Raw genomic sequence first — 25,299 nt, forward strand, 5'->3', positions numbered from 1 at the left:
TTGGCTGCTTTGAACTATTACTTCGACCATGGTTGAATTGTATATTGTCTACAAATTACCCTATTTTAAGACATGCTTCTCTGAGCATTACATCAGCATCTACACTATATGACACAGTCCAATACTGTAGCTGCTGTTGTAACATACCCAGAGTTAATGAGGCAGATAAATTAAGCAGAAGAGGATCAGCACATGTGACAGCTCCAGGCAGATCTATGGAAAGCTCTTGACAGGACCATATAGGAAACCAGTCATCAGATAATTTGCTGCTCAAGTTAACAATGTAGTAGCATGTGAAACACATGCACATACACACTCTTGTGCGCAAAGCAGAAGCAACTGAAGCTGACCTGACATGCCTGGTTGAAAAAGGTCAATCAATAGCATCCCAGAGCGGCGCAGTGATGAGGAGGAACTGTGCGGTCTGTTATGGCTGGACAACGAGCGCGGCTCTCAGCCAACAGGAAACAGACAATGAGTTCTGTTCACTGCTGGGACACACCGACCCGTGTGCGTCTGGAAGGGATGTCTGTGTGTACAGTTTTGTGTTTTCAGTGTATGAGATAAGCTTTTGAGGGTGTGTGCTGTTTTCTGTTTTCTTATCTAAATGTGTGTACGAATCCGTCTGGCTGTGGATGCATTTGTCTATTTGTCTGTTGACTTCTTTGTGTGTGTCTGGGTGGGCTGGACTAAGACACATGAAGAGAAGGAACTGTGGACTCCAGCTCGGCACGTTCTCAGCACTTCCTTTCAGACTGCTTATGCTGGAACTGAGTGTGTAGTCTACCTTCAAAGTCTGACACCGTCGGCCCCACATCAGACCCCACTGATTTAAAATTACTTTAATGTTTTGTCTATATGTCCGCAGGTTCTAAACACAGGGCAATTATCTGTATAAGAATAGACAGAGGAGGCTGTCAGTGTTCTAAGAATATAAGAACAATGTTTATGGGATATTCTGAAGCCAAGTTAGGTCAAAAAAGTATTGATGGTTCATTGTGGGAAAAAAAATACATATAATTGAATTTTGTCACTTCCATTGTTATTTCAAGTAGGACAATCATCTAAGTTCTGGAACTACTGCTACCATAATTTCAGGGTTGTAAACAGGAAGTATACACTGAATCACAATGTCTACCTATAATAACTTCCAGGTATAAAATCCTTGTGTAATAATAACAAACTTAAACTGTGTGGACATTGAACTAATGACTAAGGAGAAATCTGGACCCCAGTTCCCAGTTGGGAACTACTGGTGTACGCTATATTTAGAGTATTTTCACCACTTTACCTTGCCATCAGACATCCCTTTCAGACAGGGAACCAAAGCCACCAGACTCCATTGTCAAAAGCAGTAATTTTACTTAGCAGAACAGGGGTGCTGCTGGTCTAGCTTCATATGCTGAATTAGCTATTAGCAGTATCTGTCTGTACCTATGGATGTACAGACAATACATACAGTATAACTGGATCACTCTGATACTCTCAGATGCTCCGGAGTTATAAGGATTATCTTTTTTTCTATGATTTCTAAGGGAATTATTAGGGATCTACTACTAATCGACATGAAAGACAAGATATCTTTGTGAAGCAAAGGTCACACTGAACCTCAAAATGTGTGTCATGCCTGTGTGTACAGATTTGACTTACGACACAGAGTGAGTAGAATTTAAGTCTTCAAAGTACCTTAATTGCCTCCATGAGTTGTGCGTCACAGCCACTGCTGACTGTGTTCGGAGTCAACACTGGGAAACACATTTCCCCTCAGTGTTGACTCCATGACTATGGTCTTGGTTGGAAAGGCTGAATTTACAGACCAAAAAACAATACCTAACTTCTTCTTGTTTTTAGAACAACAGCAAACACCTGTCCCTTTCACTTCATGCATCTCTGCCTCATGTCTCTCCCTCTGTGCCCCCCTTCAACAATCCTGCACCACTCTGGGGAGGCACACTTCACATTTTGAAAACCTCTGTTCTATACTGTATATGTAGTCCTGAATGTAAATTTGCAGTGTCTTTGAATGTGTGTTCACGTTGGGCTGCACTGCAGAGTCCTCGGCTAAGACAAGCCGAGAGAGAGTTGAAATAGATGTAGCCCTGCGCTATTGAATTTTTGTTCTATTTTTGCAGCTGCTACTGCTGGGTGAACCTCTGACTGTGGTTTGTCCACATTATCTTTGGCAAACAAGACCCAAAACATGACCCGCACACTCCTCTCTATCACATGTTGTTCTCCCTGGAGACACATTTCACTGCTTAACGTGATAAATAGCTTGAGACAGGCATTTCTGAGCAGATCTCGCAATGTTCCATCTTAAATAAATTGATTTTGTAGCTGAACTAAACTAGGGCCGACTGCAAACAGATGCCACCAGCTAGAAAATGCCTTCTCTTTAACAGTGTCTGACATTTCGGTTTATGGACAATTATTGCCATGCATCTCACCAATATTATGTAATTATCTTGGAGCTGTCAAGCAAACTTTGCTTGAGGATTCAGACTATTTCCACAAAGTGACAACAGTGTAATTTCAAATTTATTTGAGCCAATGGTTCCCATGTGCTTCAACCTTTGCAGCAGTGTGCGCTAAAAGGGAAATGGACCCATTATGACTGAGGAGAGGATGGCAGATTCTTCCTAATAGCTCTGCTGTAATGACCCTGGCATCTGTGAGACATTGTACCGTCTCCAAAACATTACTGGAGCTACTTGGCCATCAGTCAGCCTCGTCAGGCCTATGCTGAGAATTGTGAGCCGTCTGATAAGGCGACCCTCCAGCTCAAAAGAACACAACAAGCCTAATTTAGTCCTTTCAGAGCTTATTTGGCTTCAGGCTATCTGAGTCATCACCACCTTTCAAGTCATTAACAAATCTCTCAGAGCCATGCAAGGCCTTTTTACCTCTGACAGTGACTGAGTGTGATATGACTGCATATCTCTTACAAGCAGTGTGTTACTGGGCCAACAAATGTAACCGCAACACATTCTAAAGTAATTATCAAGCTGAATAATCATCTATTTAGATAACTCATTAATAATTTATTCAATTTATTAAGCATGGATGTCCAATTATCGTGTATTCAACCTTCTGGGATTGTGGGGATTTGGTGCTTTTCTCTGTTTCATTCATTCATTCATGTCCTGAAACCACTTATCCTGGTACAGGGTCATAGGAGGGCTGGAGCCTATTCCAGCTGAGACTGGGAGAGAGGTGGGGTACACCCCAGACAGGCTGCCAGACACCTACGGACAATTCAGAGTCAAAAATTAACCTAACGTGCATGTCTTTGGACTGTGGGAGGAAGCCGGAGGACCCAGAGAAAACCCACGCTGACATGAGGAGAACATGCAAACACCAGACAGAAGGGCCCCAACCGGCCAGCGGATTCCAACCCAGAACTCTGTTGCTGTGAGGCAACAGTGCTAACCACTGCACCACCATGCCGCCTTCTCTGTTTTATATCATTGTAAATTGAATATCTTTGGATTTTGGACACTTGGGAGCACAAACAAGCATTTTCAAGAAGTTGACTTTTGGGTATGAGAACTTGCAAACGTGTACCATCAACTGTTTATCTCAATGTGCCTACCTACTGATGCTCGCATAACCATAGTGGACAGAATCACACGCTAATTCCCATTTTCTTTTGCTGACTTTCTGTAAATGCAGTAAAGATTTGTGCTACATTTGCATGGAAACTTGATGACTGTACAGTGAACATCTTTGGGTTGTGGGTTCTTGGTTGGATTAACAGTAACCTTGGGCTCTGGGACAATGTGAGAGTTATTTTTGAGCCATTTTCTCACACCTCAGTAACTAAACAATTACTTGACTGATTGAAATGTCCAGGAGAATATTCAAAATTAAAAACAATCATTAATTGCAGGCCTATCTCTACTACAAATCACTACCGCTATAAGGCAAACACTCTCGCTGGAGCAAATTCAGAGCCAGTCAGTTGCTGCTGCTGATATAACCGTGTGACCTGTAAAGCTGATACTGGCAATCGGGCTTCCTGGGGTGCAAATGTGCTGATCTTGTTTGCCAACCAACTGATAGGAACATCCTCTACTGGCCAACAGGATTCCAGTTCATCAGTCTGCCTGCTGACCCTGCAGCCCCTGACCTGTGATCACCTGCCAAGACTGTTTCCATTGAAGCCGGGCAGCGAGTGAGTGGCTGGCCAAGTGTGATTTACCCCCTGCAGGGTTTTTATTATTAACCTGATCTTATGACAAAGATTCGATGGCACACATACATCAACACACGTGCACTCACAGAGACACATGTTTCTTTGCTTTGAGCTATTAAACATCTGTTTGGGGAAAATCATGCACAGAATTAGCCAATAGCAAACGTGGGTGTATCTGTATACATCAGTTGTCGTAAGAAGAAAAAGTTTCATTTTTGTCAAAGATAAACTTTACAAGCTTACTGTGTGTGTGTGTGTGTGTGTGTGTGTGTGTGTACACGTGTGAGCCGTTTCTACTCTTTCCAATTTTCAGGAAGTCTGCTGGAGCCTCCCACTGCTCTGGGCCCCAGCGGATGACTTCTTATTGTGGGTTTGGAGCCCCAGAGCAATTAGATGAGTTTATGGTAAGCGCTAAGAAGCGGAGAAGCTTGTCATTCTGTCAGAGCTGATTTCCCCCCTCGCTCCAAACGCCGACCTCTCTGGGATGCCAAGGGTGGACGCGGGCCACAGCCGTGTATTTTAAAAAAAAGAGTTGAGGGAAGTGGAACATTTTTGAACCCTGCAGTGATTCTGTTTTTACTTCCTGTAACTACATTTTGTTGCTAAGCGATTTGAGCCAAAACATGCTTGCTAGCAGCAACAGTATATGATGCCTGGCAACCTAAATCATTCATATCCAGTAAAAGGGGGACTGCTGGGGACTTTGGGACAGAAGCTGAAAACAAAAGAGCAATGAGTGTACAGTGTGTGTATGTAACATATTGGTTTTGTGTCTTTATGAGGACCAGTAAAAATTAAGACCTTGCAAGGACAGGACATTTCTGGACATTTTGTTTGGTCTTCACTTCATTAAAGAGCTGTTTGAGGCTTAACACTTGGGATTAGGGTCAAGGTTAGAATTAGGTTGTGTGTGTATGTGTATGTGTGTGAATAGACCGACCCACAGGGGTTTGGTGAAGTTACAGTAGCATGCACGCATTGGGAAAGACAATAAACTTCCCCAACACTGCACCTCCTGTCATATTCACTGAGCTACAACATCTATCATCATACGATCCAAGTGCTGTGGGAGGTTGTAGGTATTCATAGTCTGCAGAGGGGATTTGTATAAACACACAGCGGCTTCAAACGATACCTACAAAAGCAAAAGAGAATCAAACAATGGTGAGGTATCCTGCCATGGCATGACACAGGAGTGAAATCCAAAAAAAAAAAATTCTTTCCACAAAGAAAGTAAAAACACATTATAAACAGTGAAAGCACTAGCATAGCATTCCCTACATGAATGAAAAAAAAAAATCTATGTTGCACCTCCCCGTGCAGTCCCACGAGCGTTTCCCAACACTGTTGATGTCTTTTTTCCAAGTGCTGTGCCAACAAAATACTTCATCCACTCCACCTCTGAGGCCTGTGTATCCTCCTGAGTCTTTCTACGAGATTCACCTCTTTACCAAAGTATTTGCTGGAAAACTAAATAAACACAGTTACACAATGGAAAGGGGGTCTTATGTAACTGACACCAGCCATGCCGTGGCCCAAATGTAACAATTTTCACGGCCCTGAACTTGAATACCCCCCCACCCACACACGTGTGCACACATAATGTATGTACAACATCGACCAGCTGTGTAACATGTAGTGCTGCCTCTTAGAGATTAGATGATTCCTAAAAGGTACCTGAAAGTGAGGCAGATGTTGCTGATGGTGACGTAACGGTCACTAATCCTGTGTTTTCTCTTTCACGCTTTACCACTTAAGAGTAATGCGGTAGGGTGATAATGAAAAAAATCTGATGTTAACTCATCTCACAATAACTCATCCAATACACGGTGCATCATGTGAGGCCCTTTGCTTTGTAAGGTGCCACTGGCCACATTTATCACTGCTGTACATTCTTAATGGAGAAGTAATGCAGGTTTTTAGGCTGATACATGGGTGAGTATATGTCTGAGTCACGGTCCAAGGGCAAATCCGTCTGCAGCGAAAAGAATCGATACCTTAGGTCAGCTTTCTAGAATTAAATCAATATAACAAATGATAGTTGAGTTCCTGACTTACATTATTTTACATTTTCTTGTACATAACAATCACTTCTGTATGATGGGATGCCCTAATGCTAGCATGACTGTGCACTCAAGGTACTCTCTTGTACTGTAGTCAGAATCTCCTGTCAAGACTGACCTAACTTCCAAAAAATCTGAAGCAACAAGGCAGGTCTCATCCATCAGAAATTTAAGTAAGATAAACGAAGTTGTCTCTAATGGAAAGTAATGGTTTTCAAGTGTAGTGGGCCTAATCTAATAGTATATGTCTATATTCCTAATTAAATAATAATGGATTGAATAAATAAATGTGTAGTCCTTCAGCTACTGGCAGTAAAAAAGAGGTATCCCTACACTCCATGGTGGAGGTCTACATTGTGTGGTGTACCAGAGCTGGTAAGACCAGACAGACAGTGAGGGCTTTGTTTTGTACTACATATCTGTACCTTTTCTTTGTGTTTTGAATGTTTTAAAGTACACTTTCTCTTTGTATACATGTTTTATTGTATGCCTTTATTCAGGGATAGATTATTGAACAGGCCAACTGGGTACAGGCCCAGGGGCCGAAAATGTCAGTGCCGTGGCCTTCAACTGCAAAGTTAAAGTTATGGTCAAAAGTTGTCACAGTGACATTTAAGGTGTGTTGATTGATTCACGTTGTCACCTCATACATTGAGCAACATTACAAATTAACGTGCCACCTTAAAAGTTGCCTGCAGTCAGCCCAGTGAATTAAGTAATTTTTTTCTTTGACTACAGCTGCTGTAAGAGGCACCAAAACATCCTTTCATTTTATAGTTAGTTTACCAATACATCTCTCCACAGTATAAACAGTGGTTGCATAAGCCTGAAAACCAGCCACAACTTGGCCCTGAGCAGATTGACCGTCCGCTACTGACCAATCAATGGACTGCAGTGTTCACAGCTCCACCTTTTAGTACCAGAACTGTGTGCTAGGTACCCCAACAGAAGGGGTACCAAAAATGGGGACAGTACGGAACGGTTCCATTGGTACCACCCACAACTTTTCACAGTGGAAACGGAAAAAAAACGTACCAATCTGAACTGAACTTTACCGTACTGCTCAGTGGAAACGGGGCTAAAGAGATGCAAAAGAACCAGAACAAGACACAAAATGACTAAAAAAGACAGGAAATTACCTCAATGAGACACAAAACCACAAAAAGATGAATAACAATGAAATAAAGACGCAAACAACCACAAAATAAGGAGCAAGTCTAACACAGAGTCAAATCAATCTTCATCCTTTTAATCAAAGATGTAATAATTTAAGCATCTAATCAGTATGTCTAAAACTTGATGTCAAAAAAACATCGTTTTTTCCCAGGGCCAAGGTGTCAGCTTCAAATTTTGTTTAGTTTTGTCCCACCTACAGCCCAAATCCCAAAAAGATTCAATTTCAATAGCAGCAAATTCTCATCACCAAGGAGCTGGAACCAGCAAATGTTTGGCGTAACTCACTTAATCAACTAATTATTTTCAAATTTTAAGACAACTGGATTAATCAACTAATTGTTTCAGCACGGACGCATTTCTGCTGGCTCTGTGTGTGCTCTGTGCGTGACTGAGGAGATTGGCCGGTGGAGAAGAGGTGTGTGTTTTCAGTATGATCCTTGGCGTGAGAACAGACTGCGAGCGGACATCACACCACACTGTGACAGCCGAGGGCAGACAGGGGAGGCAACACACACCTCCCTGCTCGGCCTGATACCTGCCCTGCCCCTGCAGACCTCTCTCTCACACACACACACACACACACATGCACGCACACAAACTCTTACCCACCATGCACATGTGAATAGGTCCGTGCACACACATACAGTACTCTTGAAAAACACCACCAGTTTACACAAGATTCAAACTATTAGAGGTTTACTGTGGCGTGAAAACATTTGTCAAAACAAACCTTTAGCACAATACCTCACATGCAAACATTTAATTGTCTGTTTTCAGAACGTGTCCAAAGCTGCCGAATACAAGGATCATCAAACTGCAGTCAGACATATCAAAGATCTCTGCAAATATGCAGTTAACGACTGATGCTTGATTATTTTGGCTGGGATGGCTTCTTCAAGTCTGAACACTCTCCGCTTGTCAATTAGAGAAATACAGTATGACATCAGAGGTGTAAGGAATACTGGCGGACACGTCTCAAATCACCTCAGTTCAGATATTGAACGTCGATGCCAACATGCATATACATCACTATTAATCACGGTAATTGCTAAATGCAGCCCCTAGCTGTAGGTCACGGCTGTAGGATACATACCAGTAATGTGTGAAAGAGAGTTAGTGTTTAATTTATTGGCTGCTACTGACATGCGTGGCTAGATACTTAAACAGCAGTGTGATATATTGGTGGATAGCTGTAAAATACTACCTTAAATCCTGGCAGTGAATAAATATTCCCCCAACATGGCATTTCTATTTTTTTGTACCACCTTTTCTGTAAAAAGTACTTTGAATGAAAGCCTTTGACTGGGTGGTCTATGGATTAGCCAGAGTAAAAGTTACATTCACCACATTCAATCTCAGAGACGAACGTCTAAACATTTGGGCAACCAAAACCAAAACTATCTCCCCAGTTGTAATACATACATTTGAAAATATGTTTCTTGTGCAAAATGACCCTTTAAAAGGTTATTTAATGTAAGCAAATGATGTACAGATGAACCCGAGACACACTACTGAAACACATGCACAAATTACACGTAAGTGCGAGAGATGCGACAGGCGAGCACTCTCCCCATGGCCTCCAGCCTCCTCCTGACACTCTGAGAACATTGTGACACCCAGTCGACACATACTGTCTCCTGACTCACCCTCATGTGGAAACTAGACACCTGGGTCTCACCTCCTGCTTCTCAGAATGAATGGACTCACATGCACACACACAGTGAGCATGTTTATGTAAGTGAAGACATACCTATATGTTAATAAAGACATGATAACAGATACATTCTGCAGATGAATTCACGCAGACTAACAAGCGGTAAGCATACATTATAAAAAAGTTGGCCTCAGTTTGGAAGAATTTAAAGGGGAAGTGATCAGAGCTTACACATCAGTCTGGATATGTGCAAATGTAGTATTAAGTCTTGTGTGGTTAGAGAAGGATCTGTGATAAATCTGATAAAAGTGCAAAAAGTATGAAAATTAAAAAAGAAAAAAAGACATTACCAGATGTTTGTAGCCCGCTCATATCTGCTTGAGGCCACCCAGCTGGCACTGGATGTCAATATAATGTCAGGAAGACGTTGGACTCTCATGGTGGACAGACATTAAATTGTGGTTGGAAAGAAAATTGGATTGCCAATATTTTAACGGTCTAATGATGTTAGAATTTTACATTGTGGGACATAAAATGAGCATAAATGGGTTTTGCTCACCATACCTTATGACTTAGTCTCTATATACAGACTCTACATTCAGTGAATGTAGAGTCTGTAGGCAAACCCCGGAGATCTTGACTCCGCAAGAAGAGCGGAAGAGCCCTGGTTTCCGGTTGTAGGCTGTTTGTAGTCCGCGTGATATTGACTAATCACATTTGAACCGGCTGCAGTTGTTGCCAGGTTAAACGGTCCGTGCCGTGAACTAACGAGGCGGAACATAATTGGCGTCACTGCAAACTCTGAATCCATCGCAATGGTTCAGCATATTTACTTATATATAAATGGAAGTCGGAAACGGAAATTCACCTCCTCCGCCCAAATCAAACCGGAATGCCAAAAAATCGGGGGTCTGCCCCCAGAGGCTGTGTCGCCGTCTGCCGGAAGTCAGACACAGAATACAGCCGATGGGTTCTGAGAATGCTTATGACTAAACGTTGTTATTCTACGTCAAGAAGAAGTTGGCATGAGACATTGGAAGATGCTGCATTTTTGTTACTTAACACAACTTAACCCTTTGAAACCTGAGCAAATTGGCTTCATTTCTGTTAAAAACATGGGAAGGAGGCAATGAGCAATGAAAAAAAGAAGTGACCCAAAAAAGTAGCAAGAAATTAGTAAACAGAGAAAAATGAAAACAAGAAATTTTGCTAAAAAAAAAAAAAAAGAAAGAAAGAAAGAAAGTTAAGAACAAACAAGGAAATGACCTGGAATAAGTGCTTAAAAATTCTAATAATTTTGTAACATAATCTTATAAATGTAATGATAATAGTTTTTCCTAGCTTTTTTCCCCCTTATTTTGTTTTTTAATAAGTTTCTAAATTTATTATTTTTTTGGACTTTGTAGGACATTTCTTCCCAAGTTGCTCATTGCCTTTATTCCCATGTTTTGACATTAATTGTACCAATGTGCTCAAGGTTCAAAAGTTTAAATACTTGTGAAAGGCGTCTGAAAGCAGCACAAGTAAAGTGATGTTGCTCCAGGATTCGGAAAGATAAAACCAACATAATACCAACTTCATCTGTCATCAGTATCCTGTGTCAAATTGACGCTGGTATTATTATTGTTCTGACATTGAATTTTGGTCACCTGACATCACAACCTAAATTTAACCAAATATCAATGTCTAATGATGCTGGTGACCTGCTGAGTAACAGCTCAAAGCTACACTGACCGCAACTACAATAACATTCCTAGACCTCCGACTAATCAATGACAGAGTTGCATTGTGGGTAACATAGCTGACAGGTATTGACAAGGAAGAAAAATGCCTGGATGGATTTTTGGTTTATTTTTATAAACAATAAAGTTGCGGGCCTTGAAACCAAAGCAATGAGATGGTAAAACCGATCCCAGATTCACTCTCGTTTGGTATTTTGCTTCGCTGTATGTGCATTTTTTGGCACTGTGTCTCTTGGGTGCGTGCATCTTACAGCCTGGCGCCTGGTTGCTACCTTAGAGGGATTACAATGAGTAGTATGAGTCTACACATTGTTTTAATTTTTAGTAAATACTAAATCCTTAGTATAACTTAAATATAAAAACAGTTAATGCAGCTTTAGCTAAAGCTGCAGTTTAGATCTTTTTAATTCAACTAATAGCTTCTAATGGGCTCTTTAATCTATACACATTTTTGAAGACATGCTAATACCCAAGTAATCCAGAGAAACTTTAAACTGAGGGGACTGACTCTCTGTTAGAACAGTTGTAATGCATTTTGAAATTCAAATAGCTTCAGTGTCAGAATATTGATATCATCTTATGTCTTGTTCCTATTAAGGCCTCGTGAAAAGAAATGAACAGAATGCTCCTCACTCGAGCTAGGAGCACTTCTGTGCAGAGAGCGTTCAGTGCATAATGAATGCTTTCTCCAGGAATCCTCTAAATCGCTGGATCATGGCCTCTGTTAATCCCACTTGCTTCAAATTGCACACAGATTCAGGAGTCTGACTATAATTCTTCTGAGGGAATCAAATTCACAGTGGCATATAGTAGAAACAGAGACTAAAACACATGGGCACAACAGGACCACATATTGTTTAACAGCTGAGATTCTCTCATTACTTTGGCCAAGATTCACTCACTGTTAAATTCAATTTGAGAGTGCCCCGTGCTTTGGCATAATTAAAAACTACTCTACAAACAGCATTAGTCAGGCTGAATCATGGAGCATTAAAAAAATGCTAACTCAGAGAGGGTGGTTCTGGAGAGAAAACAGCGTCTGAGATATATCACTTTCATCAAAGACCGATGAGTAGGCCTTTCCAACGAGGCAGAGAGCAGAAGAAGTTCATGCAGTGACAGGAATATTTGCTCCACGCTGTGATGGATGGGCCAAAATTTAAGAGAAGACACGTGAAGCATGCATCAAAGGCAAAGTATTCACATTGATGATGAACTATCATCCGTTTGTGATTAGTGAATATGTCAACAAAAACAGAAAGATGCATTCCTTGTCCAGTTTCAGGTTAAATCTCTATAAATCTGCAGCACTACAACAGGTTAGTTGGGGAAAGAGAAAAAGAGGACAAAGCAAATTTTGCAGGCAAGAACCAGGACAACAGAAGAGCTGACGGGAATAGAGTATACAGCGAAGTGTGCTGCAGAGACAAATCACTTCATGTTCCCGTCAGAAAGATAATTTTGAAACAATATTGGCTGTGTGCTCCGAGAGTTGAGCAGATGTAAAAACAGTGTTTTTGCCTGGGCAGTGCTCTGGAGGCTTCGCATTTTTCGACAGACACCGCCGCCGCGATGTACGAAATATGACTGAGCCTTGCTTTAGCTTGTCCTCCCAGGACGCCATCCAACAATGAGACATGAAATTGACATGATTGAGTGTGTGCCTGCTGTCTATATCAGTGGAAAAATGATAGATGGGGATGGGGGTGAAATGCAGGTATGTCTGCAGGTGAGAGCTTTTCTATGTGCGGAATTTAGTACACATTCATATACATGCAACTATGTGTCAGCTCTGTTGGCATGTCCCTTTGTTTGTTTCCCATGTTTTAGACAAAGACTAGTTATACTGTGAATGATTTAAAGGGTGTAAGAGAGCAGTTTATTTTAAGGTGTGTGTTGAAACGGATATGGACATCATAGCGGTGTGTCGCTGTGCGTCAGGGGTCTGGTTCACGCTGGCTTAATCTTGACATGTAAATACAAAACCTAGCCCCTGTGAGTAATGTGAGGCGAAGAGGTGAAGAGTTTATAATTTGCTCAGTTTCTCCGAGGCAGTTTGCTCAGAGTGGAATTGACACGAAGGGCCCAACATTACAGTAGCACCTGGAGGTATTTCATAAGGAAAAAGTGCTTCTTTAAAACTAGTTTGAGATTGTTAAAGTTAATTTTCGACACGTGACTTCGTCTTTACCTTGTTTTTACTGTAATGATACAATTGCTCTTGTTCAATGTTTCATCGCTTACTTCACTTTTGATGAAGCTCCAGGAGCACTGCTCTGTTTCACACAGGCACACGTTGCCAAAACCAAAACAGTTTCGACCGTGTACTTTCAACACTGCACCAAGCCTTCCTGCTATACATGTCTGAATCGTGCACAGAATTAGATTATTTCAGCTAGCGTGAGCTCATTGGAAAGTAGACGATTTAAGTAAGTAGTCTGATGGTGGGTTCCTTTGATGCTCTGTCAATTTAAACTGCCAACCGGGGAAAAACGCAATCACGTCAGCCTCCTGGTGATAATTACAAGAAGGATATGAGGAGTGTTTTGACAGGCGCACACCTGTAGTCACACACACTGCGGAGGCAGGACGCATTTCAACATTTTCATGTTCGACTTTTCAGTTACATTGCCAGGCTACATTAATAGGCCATTCATCTTCGTCAAACAGCAAATCACATGTCTGCATTTCAGCATCCTGTTTAAAGCATGAAGACAGACCCGGTTTCTGCTGTAACTAATTATTTTTTTCCATTATCTATCAATCTATTGTCTTTAAAATGTCAAAAGGTAGTGGAAATTCCCCTCACCATTCTCCACATCCCATTGCAACATCTCAAAATCACTTGTTTCTTTTTCATCATCAGTCCAAAAAACAAAGTGTGCAAACTATAGTGATGTAAAAGAGACAAAAGCAAAAAGTCCTCACATTTGAGAAGCTGTAAACAACGCTGATCTGTCACTCCGTCTCCAGACTGAAATATCTGAACAACTACTGGCTACACTGCCATTAAATCCCAGTCACACTCCCCCTCAGGATGAACTGTAATAACTTTGGTGATCCGACAACTTTTTCATCACATCAAAATTTCAATTTGTCAAATACTTTGATTTATGACCAAAAACCTGCAAAAGTAATGACATTGCCAGCGGCTGCAGCTGTACTTCTTGTAGAGTGCTAATTAGCAAATGCTAGCACGCCAAACTAAGATGGTGAACATGCTTAAAGTTATACCAGCTTGATATCAGCATGTTAGCTTTGTCATTGGACAGTAGGTGCACCACTTCCTTAGACACAGGTGTATCTCATTTTCAGCACCAGAAGCGGGAGCCAAATCCCATCAACAGGCTTTGAGATAAAATGACAGCTGTCAAGACTGTGTTGTTCAGTGGCAAAAGAGAAAACTGGGCACTTAACCACAACTGTCAACTGGACTGACAGGGGAGACTGATGGTTATAGCCTTCGAGAAGTAGGAGATTCTTTTTGGCTCTGCATCTGCGGCAATCAATGAAGTTGATGTTGGCAGTTTGTATCTCTAGGGGGACTGTGTTGTTTTTTAAGAGTGAGAACAAAAGGGGAGGGAGTGAGAGTGAGAAGTCAAAGAGTGACAGAGGGAGAGAGATTATCGGAGTGTGCAGAGATTTATCTCAATTAGTCTTGACTGACTTCTGCTATGTTTACAGAGCGCAGCAAAATGTGGCAGAAGCAATTATGGAATTACCAGTTAAGTATGTGTTTGGTTAAAGTGAGGGCTACTACTAAGTACATAAATCCAATCCTACTGCATCCATTAGAGGTATTTGTGCATAATCTGCCTTCAGACAACATCTGTCAGTACTGATTGAACAAAATGAATACAGCCAACATGCCCAAGTCATGCAACAACTGACAAACTAATTACTGAGTATTTGAGAGCTCTACTCTCTCTTTTAATATGGTCTTTAGAAACCCAAAAACATTTGTTAAGCTGTGGGTGCTATGTCTTAAAGTACAGGTGCCCAGGGTGGATTGTATATTTACTCTCACACACTAGGAATCAAAAGGTCAGTGAGGCCAACCGTTCAGACTTGACAAAATTACAACACCTGAGATATAAAGCTAAAGTTTCTGCTCAAATATTAATCATTTCAGAGGTAAAACATTAGCAAACAACCTGCTACAGTACAAAGGGGCAAGGGTGCCCACACAAACATCCTTGAAACCTCAGCTGCTTTGCATGTGTGTTTAATGTCTGTATCTTGAAATAGCATTTAGGCATCCCTTTTTCATTCTGAAAAGAACAAAATCATATTTCCACAAATGTAATGCGCCTCTGGGAGCCAGGTCTCCCCAGAATCTACTGTGTCATCTCTCAGATTACTTTGTATTTGCACAGCTCTGAGTCTGATACACACAGCAGGCAAAAGCTGGCAAGAAAAGAGAAAAAGAAAAGAAGCGTAACATTTTATTAAAAATTAACTTTCCACCCTGAACCTTCAGTGAAAAAAAGGGTTTTGTCTCGAGTTATGCTGCGCCCTCTGTGACCTTAGCGTGACTTCTCCACACCATCGTGCCTGGCCCACTTCCTGTGCCTTCCACTGCTCCGTCTCACATACCAAACCAGACATTCACACACCCACGGTGACGGCTGAGCGTGACCCGGTCATCCTGCAAGGCTGAGAGGAGTTCTGTTCAGGAGTGCCCCGCAGCTGTCTCGCAGGCTGCTGCACTGCGCCGGGTTGGTGGGGCTGCGGTGGGTGAACTCGTGGCAAAAAGGGGGCAGGGGACAGGAGGCGGGGTGCAAGGTGACGGCAGGGTGGGGGGAGAGCTGTCTGGTCTATTAATGCTCTTTACACAAGACTTCCTGGTACATTCGAGAGGCAAAGTACTGGCACGTGTTGACCAACTCATACATAACACATTGTGATGATGCTAAAACATATGATGGTGGCACTCGCTATTTGTAAAGCTGTAAGGCAAGGTTTGTATGTAAAGTCCTTTCTAAGACACTTATTTCAAACTTACAATTTACTAGGTTTCACCATTAAAACACAAGATATGTCTTAGTTAGTACAGAAAAGAAAGACACGGCATGTGTATGGCCCCTAATTTAAAGGGCTGGTACCTGCGGTTATCACACAGGCTAGTTAATAACATGTCGGGCAGGAAATCCAAAGTGTGGGATCATTTTGAGAAGGTGAAGGACGAACCCAAGGTGATATGTAAACTCATCTTCATTGGTCGACTACAAACATGACGTATCACCTGTAACATGTAAGTAGCTACATGCCCATTAGCCACTTAGCACAATCATTACTGCTTTGCCGACAGCGTCATTAGCAGGCGGCTCGCTCAGTGTGTGACGTGCACTTGTAGATAAAATATAGGCCTATATTAATGAAGGTTCATTAGTATGGTTTTGTATTTCTCTGTAATGTCGCACAGTGTTAACAATGTTACTGATACTATTCTTTCTCACACCTTCAACTCAAACCATTGTGTTTTGCCCCGCCCAAAATATATAATTTAATGACTGAATTAATACCATAAACATGCAGGTGACTAGTCGACTAATGGCCCTAAATGACGACTATTGGTCAACTAGGAAAATTCTTAGCTGGGGGCAGCCCTAACTATTTTGAGTTGTGCAACCTGTTTTATCTACTTGACCTCAGAGTAGTTAAGAATTATGATATAACAAGGTTACGTTTGAATTTCAGAACAGCTAGTGCAAGTGGCACTGCGCCTATTTTCTCGACTGAATTTAGACTTACACCTTTTGAATATTCCATTTTGAACCATGTCATTTAAACTGGTTTAGATACGTAAAAGATGGAATAACACATGCAAACTTCTACTCCAAGCACAAGAAAGTAGGTTAATATGCCTGGCTTACTCCAAAACTGTTTGTAGAGGAATGCTAAGACTTTGTTTTTATTGCTGGTTCTCAATGTGTTTTCAATGTGAGAACATTTTCATGCCAACAAAAGAGCATTTCATTGTAATTTACTACCACTATTATCATATTACTAGGAATATAATTTATGCTTCCTGTATTGAAAGCAGGCTAAACTATATCGCTCAGTCAAAGGATGTTCTTACTTTTTCACAGGCAGACCATCAATATCGTTGATTTGTGGCAACAATGATCCTGAAGTTTGGTGGCAAAAAGTAAATGGAATCAGCTAACCTGAGTTAGACCTTGGAAGACCTCATGATTTGACGTTTTTCCTTCATAAGAAAATGAGGCAGAGACGGAAGATGGGAGAGGAAGCAGCACTGCGATGTTACAAACGAACACGCCAGACGAGGAGTCAGACAGACAAACAGTGAGAGGAAGGGCAGGTTAAATGTGGTAGGAATGTGACAGACAGTTGGGGAAGGCACGCTGACCCCAGCCCACATGCTGCTGGCGGGTTCCAGGTGGCTCACCCTCCTCCCCCATTCACACGCGGATGTCAAGCCTCCCTGAGGGAAACCAGGTCGGTTCCGTTACGGAAGTCATATAAGAGCCGGGAGGACGGCGAGGAATCTGCATCTGCTGGCCATCTAGTCAAAACAGGGCTTCTGTGCTGTCTGGTGTTAGTTTGGGGGCAGTTACATGAGGCATGACCAGAAAGGGGCCTGCACGGACATATAAACTGTGAACCTAAATATTACGTCTACAAAAACATGACCTAAATATTGTGTCTGTGAAGCAGAATTTTCCATCCTGTCTCCAGATAAATTGACACCTAAAGCTTTTACACTTGTTATGACAGTTTTTAACACTTTTTAATGACCATTATTTTCCAGGCTCAGTGAGCTTAACTTACAGTAACTATTTACAGCAGTGTGCCATTATAAAGATACACCAGGCATCAAGTGACACTTCAAAAACAGATAATGGCTTCACTTTAAGTCATCACAGTGTCTGAGCAGTAAAAGGTGGCAGGTTTAGCAATCATTTCATGGTGGATTTAAAGTGAAGTTCATTCTGTTGATAAAGCCACATCACCCATCACACATCACCACCCCGTTCACTTGTTCTGAACTCAGGTCTCTTTGCTTCAGTAAAAACAGTGGCAGTAAAAAGAGACAGTGGAGGATCAGAAAGGGATTTTCTTTTTAGGCAATTAAGTTTGTCTTCACTGTCAGACTGAGAGACTGCACAGCAAAACCTGGAGTTCAGGATATGAATACAGAGGAAGAAGTCACCCAACTGCAGCTCCTGGGAGACAGCCCAAATTATATGAGGCAGTTTATCAGAGTTTGGCAAAATCACTACTTGTCATGGCTGCTGGATTGAGAGTTGAGTTCATCTTTGACCAAAAATATCTCAAAAACAGTGCTGCACAAAGTAAAAGAGCTATCTTTTTCCAACAACAAAAACCATTTCAAGGACACTTAAAGAAATTCCTTTCAGCTTGGTCAATTAAACTCAGAACTATTCATCTAGACTGATATTTGAGTACGCTTTCCAAAGGCTTTTAAGATTTAAAGCATAAAACTTTGAATAAATGTGATAGAATCTAGTGTTGCATTTGTGAAGTTCTTTGACCTTGCTGTTGTTGAATATGTCATTAACCCACTAGATAATGTGACTATTGAAGAGATGAAGTTAGACAGGTACAAACCTACCAGCTTGATCTAAATTTATTGAGAGTGCTTTCAGTAAATGCACTTCTATTCTGAGATACTTGAATTATACCTGCCCTGACTCCACAGCAACATCCAGCAATCAGCTACAATGCAATGCCCTCCAAAATAAATAAATAATTAAATAATTCAATAAATTAAACCAAAATTCTACTGAAGCAAGACTATCACAACTTGCAATTCTCTTGCAATAATTCTTTCTGGAATATATTCGTCTTTAGGCTCCATTAATATGCAGCTGCAGGTGCGATGCTTATTTCATCACTTATAAATCCAAATTTTATGCTTAACTTGTAATTTCTAGGCTCCAGACAACCTGCTTGAACTGAGGTGGTGAGGTGGCACATCAAAACAGAACATGGCCAGACCTTTTTCAAAATCCCAGTAATCATTTTCGTCTAATATGTACATATGCTGTGCATTTTTCACTTTGATATCTGCATTACTAGAGTTAGAGTTAGGTGAACTTGCCCTTTACGTGTGAGGAGGAGCAGCAGATTGACTGTGACTGCTCAGCTCTTCACTCTGTCACAGTGAGTGAACCCAGATATTCTGTGGAGAACACTCATTTTGGCCACTTTTGTTCGACAACTCTGTTTCAGTTACAACCACAAGCTTGGAACCAAGGTGAGAGTTTTGTGGCTCAGTGTGTGTCAGTCCCCATAGACCCCCCATTTTTAAGTGCCAAACTTTGCAGCAGAAATAAACATATATTAAAAAAAGGGTTTGGTCTGAAGAGCTTGTTAGGGCTATGGCTTGTTCACAATCAGCATTAGGAAAAGCCAGGTGATGCAAATTTCAAAGCTTTATAAATCCTCCTGAAACCTTGTCCCAACAATCAGCAGCCATGGGCTCCTCTAAACAGCTGCCTAGCACTCTGAAAACTAAAATAATTGATGCCCACAAAGCAGGAGAAGGCTTTAAGAAGATAACAAAGTGTTTTCATGTAGCTATTTCCTCAGTGCGTAATGTAATTAAGAAATGGCAGTTAACAGGAACTGTGGAGTTCAAATTGAGGTCTGGACAACAAAAAAAAACTTTCCAAGATAACTGCTCATAGGATTGTTAGAAAGGCCAATCAAAACCCCCGTTTGACTGCAAAAGACCTGCAGGAAAATTTCACAGACTCTAGAGTGTTGGTGCATCAGAAGAAAACCTTTCCTGCGTCCTCACCACAAAATTCAGCGTCAGAAGCTTGTGAAGGAACTTTAAAACAAGCCTGATGCTTTCTGGAAACAAGTCCTGTGGACTGATGAAGTTGAAGTAGAAATGTATGGACGCAATGAGCAAAGGGATGTTTGGAGAAAAAAGGATGCCGAATTTAAGAACACCTGACCAACTGTTAAACACAGGGGTGGATCGAACATGCTTTGGGCTTGTGTTGCAGCCAGTGGCACAGAGAACATTTCACAGGTAGAGGGAAGAATGGATTAAATTAAATTCCAGCAAATTCTGGAAGCAAACATCACACCATCTGTAAAAACGCTGAAGATGAAGAGAGGATGGCTTCTACAACAGGACAATGATCCTAAACACACCTCGAAATCCACAATGGACTATCTCAAAAGGCACAAGCTGAATGTTTTGCCATGGCGCTAAACATCATTGAAAATCTGTGGATAGACCTCAAAAGAGCAGTGCATGCAAGATAGCCGAAAAATCTCACAGAGCTAGAAGCCTTTTGCTGGAAGAATGGTTGAAAATCCCCCAAACAAGAACTGAAAGACTCTTGGCTGGTTTCAAAAAGCATTCAGAAGCTGTGATACTTGCCAAAGGGGGTGCTACTAAGCACTGACCACACAGGGTGCCTAATCTTTTGTTATTTTGTATCTGTACAAGGTTGAAAAAAAAAAGTAATCTTGCTTAAAATATTGTTTTTAAAAAAAGTGTCATCTTTAATTAGCGTTTTAGAATTCAGGTCATCTTTTACTTGCTTAGCTATACACAGTAAATGAAAGTTTGACACGGGGTGCACAAAGTTTGCATGCAACTCTATAAGGGATATAGACACCTGAACTCTTTTACCGGAGTCGGTGCTGAAAAACTATCAATAAGGTATGTAAGCAAGCAAAAAACATGCTTGTTTGAATGGCACAAGGAGTGCCAGCAGTTCAAAACCTGCATTACAGCATCGACAGAGAGCAGTGACAACAATAAAATTCACTGTGAACTCATCCACACCAGATCTGCAGTGCACCCACTTCCGTCCTGTCAAACGGAAATACTGGAGGACATTTTTAATTACAACATTAACAGGCTGCTTGATTCACTCTTCTTTAAATTTATAGGTAAGTTATTTGTGGAGTGTGAAGGTGACAGGGAGGAAAGTTTGGCAACATTTGCTACTCTGGAACCAACAGTCAAGGCCAGGAGGGCTGATAAACTCAAATGTTGTCAGCAGGCCAGGGAAATATTCTCAGGTCAGTCATTCTCTGCATACAGAACACATCCCGGTGAGACTTTCTTTAGTGGCTGGGCTGTCAGAGCATCTAGTGAGAGTCTCCCAGGCACAGGGAGTCCACAAAATGTGACCTCCAGACCAAAACATTTAACACATAGAAAGTTGACTAAGCTAGGCTAATGTAATTATCAGTCTGAAAAGTCTGAACAGACATCAAATGTGTCTGAAACTGTCTGTGGGTCAGTCCCTCTGCCCTGTATCACACTGCACAAGGTGGCTGTAAACAGCAGGACAACAGGCATACAACTGTATGCACAACAATACTTACGACCCATGAGGCCATGAAATGTATTCAAAGCTCTGTCTTTTTCCTTAAATTATCTCAATTCTGAAAAAGCTTGACATTAAGAGAATAATTTAGTGTGTCATCACAAAGTACACACAAACAGCAGGTTATTTGGCACCATTTAATTATGATTCTTAAATGGGTCCACAATAAGCAAGAACGTAAAGGTCACCTGACAATCTGCAGCTCTGCATCCAGCCTGGTGAACAGTTTCAGCTTATCAGACCAATGTGTAGTATTATGAAATAATTAACTCTGGCTCTTTGCTGGAGTGTTTTCAGACAATGCTGCAGTCTGCAGTGAACAATCACGCAGTGCATCAGACAAGCGTTTCCCCTGATAATAAAGCTTTTAAGCCACAGCCTAATGGATAAGATGCCTGCAACCTTTAAGAAATGTCTAGTAACTTATTCCATTCGATACTGTCTTAGGGAGTTGAACAATAATGAACTCTACGATGGATACAATCAATTACAAAATTGATCATCCTTTAAAGGCAGAGAGGAGAGGGATCAAATTGTGTGAACCAACTAGTTAATCTCTGCTGCAGTGACTCTACCAGACGATTAGAGGAACAGAAGAAAAAGGGAAGTCAAAGCAGAGACCTGATGGATGAGGCCAATTCAGGTAAACAGATCAGCAACTACATCCCACTGCATTTAAAATGGACTAAAGTGATAAACAATGACAAGTGATTCATCCCAACATAGATAAGAACACCTCTGAATTCCCATATCAATTCTCCTGCTGCACTGAACACCTGCACTCCACAGTATCTGATCCAAAGAGTTTCAGAAGCACAAGTTTAAGAAAGTGTTTTCCCCCTGATAGTCCAAAGCACCTGGACAAAGTCCATGCTTTTACTGGCAGCACGTGTAACTATCCTCGTTAACCATTAAGCTAACTTAAACTTACCTACATTTACATGTCTGCAATTACTCACTGGCCCCCACAGTACACTAACGCCTGCACGACTCCAAATTGACTTCAAAAAATTGATAACCTGTCAAGTTAATGACAAGCACTGACAACAAGCTTTCTATTCAAACTGCAACTGGAAGTGACTGACTCTTGCCTCATACGCCTTGGCAGTAAATTGGCAGCAATAAATGGAAGACTGGGAGGGCTGAAAAATATGTGAATCAAGGCAGAGAAAATAGACAGGGCCCCGGCCAACCATGCAGTGGATAGAAAAGCCATTTCCTGATAGTCGCTCATTAATCTTTTGGGTTAGAAAACAAACTCATCCAATTAAAGTTTCCCGGGATGTTTGTTGATTCCTCAGAATAAAGCTCGACTCTCTCGCAATCAGTCAAATGTGAACTAGTGACACCCCACTAAGTGTTGTGGTGCAGCCAAATCTGCATGCGAGGATGTTGATTTAATTGCATGATGGAACTCAACCCTCTCCATTCAGCCACCAGTGAATGGGAGATGCTAATTGGGAGATGCACATTTTTTCAATTATTTCACAGGCATTAATAAGACATATGGGCAGAGCCTTCAAACATGATGGTATAACTGTAACTGATCACACAAGCAGATACAGGAAAAGCATTGTGAAGTCTACAGGAAGTGGTTGATCATGCAACAGTGATTCACCTCCATGAGCAAAATGATTTATTCTCAAGAGGGCTAATACATAAAAAGACTAGAAACTGCTGTTCCCCATTTTCCATAATTTCTCAGATCAAAAAAGATGTACCTAATAATTACAGCACCATCTGTTCGTAGGTGGATAATGAGGCAGCGCTCATACACTGTAAGTGGACTATTTTTAAACTCACAATAAGATTAGTGTAATTTCATGATATGTTACACACCAGGGAGGTTCAGGCAGGCAATGTGACTGGTGAGAGATATGCTTCTGCTTTTCGGATAGCTGCACCTTATCTGTTGCCATGGCAGCTGTTGTAAACAGTGGGCTCGATAAGAGTTTGAAGAAAACTTTTCTGCACATTGACAAACGTTATAAAAGCGTCAAAACCCATAATGATTGGGTGTTGCGGTGATGCTGTTTAGCAACATCCTGTGTCTCCTGCACCTCCAGAACAAAGAGCATCATCTCAAGTTGTATAGCTATAATCATTATAATGCTAAATAATGCTCTCAGGATGCATTATATTGTGAGTATGGTTACACTACATTATTTTTCATTTCCACAAAAGCAAAAGGCACAAATATTAATATCATTAAACTGAATTAAATCATTAAAAAGTCACACTGCCAAGTAACCTCTGTGCAACAAAAGCCTTTATGCTCACTTTAATGTGAAAATGTCAATTCATTGATTTTTCACAGTGCATCCAGCAGGTCGGCACTTTAACTCACATAACGATAATGAAATGTCATTTTCACAGGACATTATATCTCATTATGAATAAAAGTATCCCATACAACTGAATCCCTTATAATTCTGCCCGAGACAATAAATAGTCATGCATTTAATGGAATCCAACAGTGATTTGAACAGTCCTGTTTTTGCAAACATATTATTAACGCTCTTGCACATCACACTTTGCCAATTTTTCATTCATCACAGCTGACGGCTCCCACGAGCAGAACAGGGGTGAGAAACCAAATCACTGCTATCTCTTCATGAAATATGAAAAAATATATATATATAAATAAATCACAATTTAAATGTGGAAAAAATGGTTTTGGCAGAGTGCTGATGGCGTGCACACATGTGCATGCTAATGTAACTTGTACCACGTTCAGAATAAATCAAATGTGGTGGCTGAAGGTAGCGACGCCGAGCTTTTTCAATCAGTATCCCTGCCGCCAGTGAGGCTGGGGACCATTAGCACCAGTGAGCCAAGTAAAGTGACTCTGATGTGAAATGACAGGGGCTTTCACAGAAGCCGTCCTACCGTTTCAATCATTGTCATTCACTTACACACACACACACACACACACACACACACACACACAGCTACCCTACATTGCAGCTAACCTCACTAGGAAACAAGTGCACTCACACTGTTTTGTTTTCAAAATTAAGGTCTTGATTCATTAATTTCAGCATCATAAAACCTAATTTCCTAAAATACATCTCTATATTTTCCCTTTTCATCTACTATAGGTCTCCTTATGATCCTAATCAGACAATTACCCTGTGAGTTATGAAATAAAACCTTTTTGGATGCCTTGAATGTAACACATGAATTATATTGACAAGCTAAATATAATATGAACTGACAGCTGACAATCAATATCCCATTCACTACCAAGAAAAGTGTACTACACTAGAAATGTGCAAAAACTCAATATTTTTTCAGACTACTGAGAATCTATTGGGCAGCACAATCACATATTGACAAAAGCATTGTAGTCTTTCAAATGGGCGTTGCCTCATGCTTAATCACCATACCTCTTTGTATAGGCTGGTGCACAATATGGTTACATGTGATCTGGCACTTTCAGATATGTAGGCCTCCTGCAGGGTGAGACCTAAAACTATAGTTTCACACGTTTTTGCATAAGATTTGATTTATGCAGCTGGAGTGGAGTCTAATTGAGTTAATGACAAAGTGACTCCAAGATTCGAGAAACACAATTTTAAATCCCTGCTAATAATCAGACTGTCACATAGATCAGCCACCTTAACATCTACCCCTCCATCATGCACCCCTGCAGACTATTAATTGCATGCCAAGTGAGTACAACAGGCGACCGAGGGAGGGGAGGTCGCCTTCCTCTCCACTTTGACATCAAACTTTTTTTTATTTTCGGAGTATTGAATCATGCTGTGGAAGATGACACTTGTCCTACCTCTGCCCTCCTGCTCTCTGCCCCGGGTCTGGTGATGAGCGCCGTGTCACCGCACACCACGGCCGCGTCCTCCACGAACACGCAGTCCGGGAGCGACTCGTCCGCGGGGAGCTCGACCACCTCCAGCCCGAGCCTCGTCTCCAGGACCTCAACGTACGCCTCGTGCTCCCTCCGCGCCTTGGCCAGGTCCACCTCCGACGGGCTGATCCGGAGCGCTTCTGCGGCCAGGGACGCGGGGATTCCCCGGACGACGGCGTGGGTGTAATGACCAAAACCTGCCATTAAACCAGCCATGTTTTGCTTTCCCCTTTACTTGGCACGCTCAAATCT

The 25,299-nt window shown here is 41.4% G+C and overlaps 1 protein-coding gene across 2 annotated transcripts in view; it reads right to left on the bottom strand.

Moving 5' to 3' along the window:
- Positions 1-25,299, bottom strand: part of ddah1 (dimethylarginine dimethylaminohydrolase 1) — a 95,559-nt gene that overhangs the window by 60,726 nt on the left and 9,534 nt on the right. For both annotated transcript variants that reach the window (XM_050054751.1, XM_050054750.1), the window contains exon 2: positions 24,970-25,297. In XM_050054751.1, coding sequence (XP_049910708.1) covers positions 24,970-25,263 — 294 coding nt within the window. In that variant the 5' untranslated portion in view covers positions 25,264-25,297. The remainder of the gene's footprint in view (positions 1-24,969; positions 25,298-25,299) is intronic.

Source organism: Epinephelus moara, chromosome 10, assembly GCF_006386435.1.
Source record: "Epinephelus moara isolate mb chromosome 10, YSFRI_EMoa_1.0, whole genome shotgun sequence".
NCBI classification, from domain to species: Eukaryota; Metazoa; Chordata; class Actinopteri; order Perciformes; family Serranidae; genus Epinephelus; species Epinephelus moara.